This window comes from Condylura cristata, unplaced genomic scaffold (genome assembly GCF_000260355.1).
Source record: "Condylura cristata isolate star-nosed mole 26May11 unplaced genomic scaffold, ConCri1.0 scaffold00013, whole genome shotgun sequence".
Classification (NCBI taxonomy): domain Eukaryota; kingdom Metazoa; phylum Chordata; class Mammalia; order Eulipotyphla; family Talpidae; genus Condylura; species Condylura cristata.
The window spans coordinates 48,290,808-48,296,189 of NW_004567114.1; the positions used below are offsets into that span (position 1 = coordinate 48,290,808).

Genomic DNA, 5,382 nt, shown 5'->3' on the forward strand with positions numbered 1-5,382 from the left:
TTTGAAGATGTGCCTTTCTCACTGGGGTGAGGTGGTATCTCATTGTGGTTTTAATTTGCATCTCCCTTATTACAAGTGATGTTGAACATTTTTTCATATGCTTGTTGGAAGCCATAGATTTTTAAAAATTGGTTTTTGAAATATTTTTTATTCAGTAGCATTTATATATAGGAACTTGTGGAGAATTTATGTTAGACATCAAACATAACTTTTATTCTTGGCTTGCTTTGGGTGGCTTTGTTTAGAATCTGAATTCTTATTATTTGAACCTAGTTCTTGAGAGGCAGGTATTCATTGAAAAACAATTTTGCATTCTCAGTCATCTTCATTTTAGTGCCTTGTTAGTTGGACAGGAACTTAACTGGAGGAAATGTAAAGACTTTTTTTAGGAAAAAAAGTAAGTAGAAGAAAATGTGACTTAGAAAGTGTGATTCTGCATTCTGTGTTAAAGAAGTGTGAACTTTAAACTTGATACTTAGTTATGACCTTAATATTTTCAAAATTAGCACAGATGACCAAGAAAAAGAAGAAGCAGCGACACAGGATTCCAACAAATGACGAATTATTATATGATCCTGAAAAAGACAACAGAGATCAGGCCTGGGTTGATGCACAGAGAAGAGGGTAAGAACTTAAATTTAATACATAGAGTCTTTAGGAAAAAAATGATTAAATGAAGATTTTTCACTTTGTTCACATTTTGAATGTGTATGTATATGTTTATACAGGCAAACCTAAACAAAATTTGGAGGAAAACTGCTGAATAATTCAATTTGAATATAACTGGCAAATTTCATTCAGTTACTTAAAAAAAAAATTATTTTTGAATTCAAATTTCTGTAGTCACTCTCTCCATTCAAGAAACAACTGAGGCCTCACTGGTGGTACAAGGGGTTAAGTCTTAAGTCTCAGTGCAGTGAAGCTGTTGGTAGCCACTGCAGCACAGGTTCTATTCCAGTTGTTGGATGCATAAATAAAATAAATATTAAAAAAAAAAAAAAAGCAGGGTTCTCCCTGGTGGTGCAACAGGTTAAAGCACAGGACTATGACACTCTCAACAGCCACTGGAGCAGGAGTTTGATCTCCGCCAGGGAGCTGACCCACATGGCACAGCAGACCTCTTCTGACCCACCTGCTGCTCCCCTCAGCAGTGTATTTTAGTACATCTGCCTGTTCTGTTCCCCACTCTGTCTCTGGTGAAGCCTCTCACCACCCCACACCTCTGGCCTATACCCCAGTTATTTTATGCATGTCTAAATAAATATTTTTTAAAAAGAAACAGAATTTTCCCCAAGTTTGAAATAAATTTGGGATTAAGAATTTATGTGACAAGGCCCTCCATGGTGGTACAGAGGGTTAAAGCACAGCACTAAGAAGCTAAAGTCACTTCCGCTTGAGTTTGACCACCTGCCCCAGAGGTGACCACATGGCATGGAGGTGACCTCTCCTGACATATCCGCTGCTCCCCTTAGCAGTGTACTTCGATGATCTGCTTGTTCTACTCTCTACTCTGTTTCTGGTGAATCCTCTCACTGCCCCTGCACCTCTGGCTTGTACCCCAGTTCTGTATGCACAAATAAATAAATCTTAAAAAAAAAAAAAGGTTTATGTGACGAGTGGATGATACAGTTATCACCAAAGTTGTTCTTTTTATATATTAATGTGATTTTTAAAAATGGAGATTAATTTTATATAATGTAATGTGACCATTTAAAAATTAATATTTAATAGTATTTAGTACATCTATGATGTTGTGCAGCCACAACCTGTATCTAGTTTCAAACCATTGTTATGATCCCAAAGAGAAACTCTTACTTGTTAAGCAATTCCCCTCCTTCCTTCCCCAAGTCCTGGCAACTACCCATTTGTCTCTTGGATTCCATGTATTCTGAATATTTGATATAAATGGAATATCCTAACGTATGTGACCTTTGCATCTGACTCATTTCACTTAACATAATGTTTCTGAGGTTCAGTCACATAGTAGTTTATATCAGTATTCTTTTTCTTTTTCTAAAGACTTATTTATTTATGCATATAAGAACTGGGCCAGAGGTGCATGGGGTAAGAGGATTCACCACAGATACAGTTTACAAAGTTCCCTTTTCTTGCCAATACTTGTCATTCCTGGGCTAGTGTTATGTATCATTCTCAGAGGTGAGCCAGTGCCTTACTGTAGTTTTGATTTGCACTTCACTGATAGGATAATCAGCATTTTTTCATGCACCTATTGAGTTTCACCCCATATCTGATCGTCTTGAAATTGTTAGTGCATGGATGAGTGACCTGTCTCCCTTCCTTGGCAATTGTAAAAACATGAAGCCAAGGTTGATTGTCAGCAAGTAATTAAAAGAAAAAACCTATAGGGTGCCCTGAACAGGAGGTCTAACAGCACAGGCACAGCCTGGAGATCAGGGCAAGGGCCCCAGAGCACAGAACAAGCAGCCCACTCGTGAAGACCAGAAGCCAAGAGTCCAGTGGGTCGAGCTGCAGTTAGCCAGGGGTGTGAGAGAGTGGGGAGCAGAACAGGCTGATCTACTGAAATACACTGCTGAGGGGAGCAGTGGGCGGGTCAGGAGAGGTCTGCTGCATTGTGTGGGTAACCTCCCTGGCCATGGGTGGGACTCATGTTGCTATGGCTGACGATAGCTTGATAGACTTTGACCCCTGTACCACCAGGGAGGCCCTGTTGTCCATTTTCAGATCTAAGAACCCATAGGCTACCATATTACTCTTAATCACCATGTTTCCTTAGGCTCTGCTTGGCTGTGACAATTTCTTAGCTTTTCCTTTGTCTTGATGACTTTAATAGTTTTGAGCATTGGTCATATATGTTAGGTGACTACTCTAATGAAATGTGTCTAATGTTTTTCTCATGATTAGAGTGGAATTCCAGGTTTTGAGGAAGAAGACCACAGAGATAAAGTGCTGTTTTCATCACATAGTATCTGAGGCTAATAGCTGTCATCATAATATATAACTGTTAATATTCACTTTGAATACTTGGAGCTGGTAGTGTTTTAGATATAGCTACCCTTCTCCCCTTGCCTCTTATGCTATTTTGCTGCGCCATGTGTGTTAGCTCCCTGGCTGGGGATTGAACTTGTGATGCAGTGGCTGGTGATAACTTGATAGCACTGTGTCTTTAGCCCCCATGCCACCAGGGAGGCCCTGCTGCTTTTTTTAAACTAGAGAGTGGCATTAGAAATCTGGATCTGACTTTAATGTACCTCGGTGCTCCCTTGTTCTATTCCAGTTACCATGGCTTTGGAATCCAGAGGCGACATCAACAGCAACACCCTGTTCCAAATAGTGATGCTGTTTTGAATTGCCCTGCCTGCATGACCACATTGTGTCTTGATTGCCAAAGGTAATGGGTAAAGGGTAACAGCATACACATCACAAAACAACTTAGTGGCCCTCTGTTTAAATCAGAAGTGGACTTTTTTTTTTAATTTATTTTTATGTAGAAGAACTGGGGTCTAGGCCGTAAGTGCAGGAGGGGGAGGAGAGGTAAGAAGATTCACTAGTAACAAAGTAGGGAGCAGAGCAGCAGAACTACTGAATACACTGCTGAGGGGAGCATTGGGCAAGATAAGAGAGGTCTCTTGGGCCATGTGGGTTGGCTCCCTGGCTAGGGATCAAACTCAGTCCATAGCAGTGATAGCCCTGAGACTTACCCCCTAAGCCCTCAGGGGCCTTTTGAGGTACTTAGGAAGTCCTATAAAATTCTTTAATCACAAATCATTGCCGTATAATATTTCAAGTATAATCTTTATACAAATAATTTTGGTTATACATAAATATTTTTTAAGATTTCTTTTTATTTACTTATGTATATAAGAACTGGGGTGTGGGCCAGAGGCACTGGAGGTGAAAGAATTCACTAAAGATATGGTAGGGAGCAGAACAGGCAGATCTGCTGAAATACACTGCTGAGGGGAGCAGCTGAGGGGAGGTCTGCTGTGCCATATGTGGGTTAGTGCCTTGCCAGAGATTGAACTCAGGCCATAGTGAGGACAGCGCTGAGAATGAACCCCCAGGTCACCAGGGAGGCCCTATACATATTTATAAGACACTTTTCTTATAATGTATTTGTCAGTGCTTATAAGGATTTGGTGGGAGCTGCATACTCCCCTGCACTCCAGTTCTTGTATCTTTACTTTGGCAGTCACGTCAGTAAATTTTTGGTGTTCTCAAATTTTAACTCAATTTATAACTATTAAACTAGAATGTAAATCCATATTCTCTGTTTTCTGTTTCTCTTAGGCATGAATCATACAAAACTCAATATAGAGCAATGTTTGTGATGAATTGTTCTGTTAACAAAGAGGAGGTCCTAAGATACAAAGCCCCAGAAAGCAGAAAGAAAAGGAGAGGCCATAAGAAGATGCGGTCTAGTCATGAAGATGCTTCAGGGCAGGTAGAGACAGAAGTGGAAGAAATCTACCACCCAGTGATGTGCACTGAATGTTCCACTGAAGTGGCAGTCTACGACAAAGATGAAGTCTTTCATTTTTTCAATGTTTTAGCAAGCCATTCCTGAAAAAGTTCATACTTAATTACTCAATACTGTATATAAGGTAAATATGAACAGTTACTTTCCTACTACTTACTCCTGTCAAGTGACATTCTCTGGTTATTTGAAGAAGCAGCATTTTATCTTTACCTTTTTGAAAGAGAATGGTTAGCCTTCATTTTGCTCTTGTTTCTTTATTTAAAATAATTTTCCTCAACACTGATAGGACTATCATTCCACTTTTGATGAACATTTGGTAATAATGGGGCTTTAATTTACTAAAACTCTTTAAAATTAAAATATTCTCGAGTTGTATAATTAAACTTTGTTTCAGAGTATTATTTTTATCTTTTTACTTTGGATATTCTGATGGTTTGTTTAAACTAGAAATTATGCTAAGATGTGTATTTTTTCCCTTCTACCTTTTAGAATGGAGAGGAAGTATTTAGTTATGGTTACTATTACATGGAGTTAGAGCCTTGAGTAAATAGAGGTCTTTCTCTAACAGGACTGTACTTACCAGTATTCTAAATGTAATGATTAACATTGTAAAATAAAAATTTGTGGTGAGAGAGAGCTTATCTTCTGATCTTAGACTTAAAAATTCTGTTGTTGTCTGTGTGTCTATCATTTCTTCTGTTGCTGGCAGTGAAGTTTATTCTTCCCAACTTTAAAAAATTTTTTTTTTTAAAGATTTATTTATTTATGCATACAGAACTAAGGTATAGGCCAGAAGTACAGGAGCAGTGAGAAGATTCACCAGAGACAGAGTGGGGAGCAGAACAGCAGATTGACGAAGTATAATACACTGCTGAGAGGAGCAACGAGCAAGACAGGAGAGGTCTGCTGTGCCATGTGGGTCA

General features: G+C 39.0%; 1 protein-coding gene across 1 annotated transcript in view; it reads left to right on the forward strand.

The window, feature by feature from the left end:
• EAPP (E2F-associated phosphoprotein) overlaps positions 1 to 5,139 on the forward strand; it is a 12,873-nt gene extending 7,734 nt beyond the window's left edge. The window contains exons 4-6 of the mRNA XM_004681948.2: positions 507 to 624; positions 3,257 to 3,370; positions 4,270 to 5,139. Of these exons, the coding sequence (XP_004682005.1) occupies positions 507 to 624; positions 3,257 to 3,370; positions 4,270 to 4,546 (509 nt within the window). The 3' untranslated portion in view covers positions 4,547 to 5,139. The remainder of the gene's footprint in view (positions 1 to 506; positions 625 to 3,256; positions 3,371 to 4,269) is intronic.
• Positions 5,140 to 5,382: the final 243 nt, after the last annotated feature.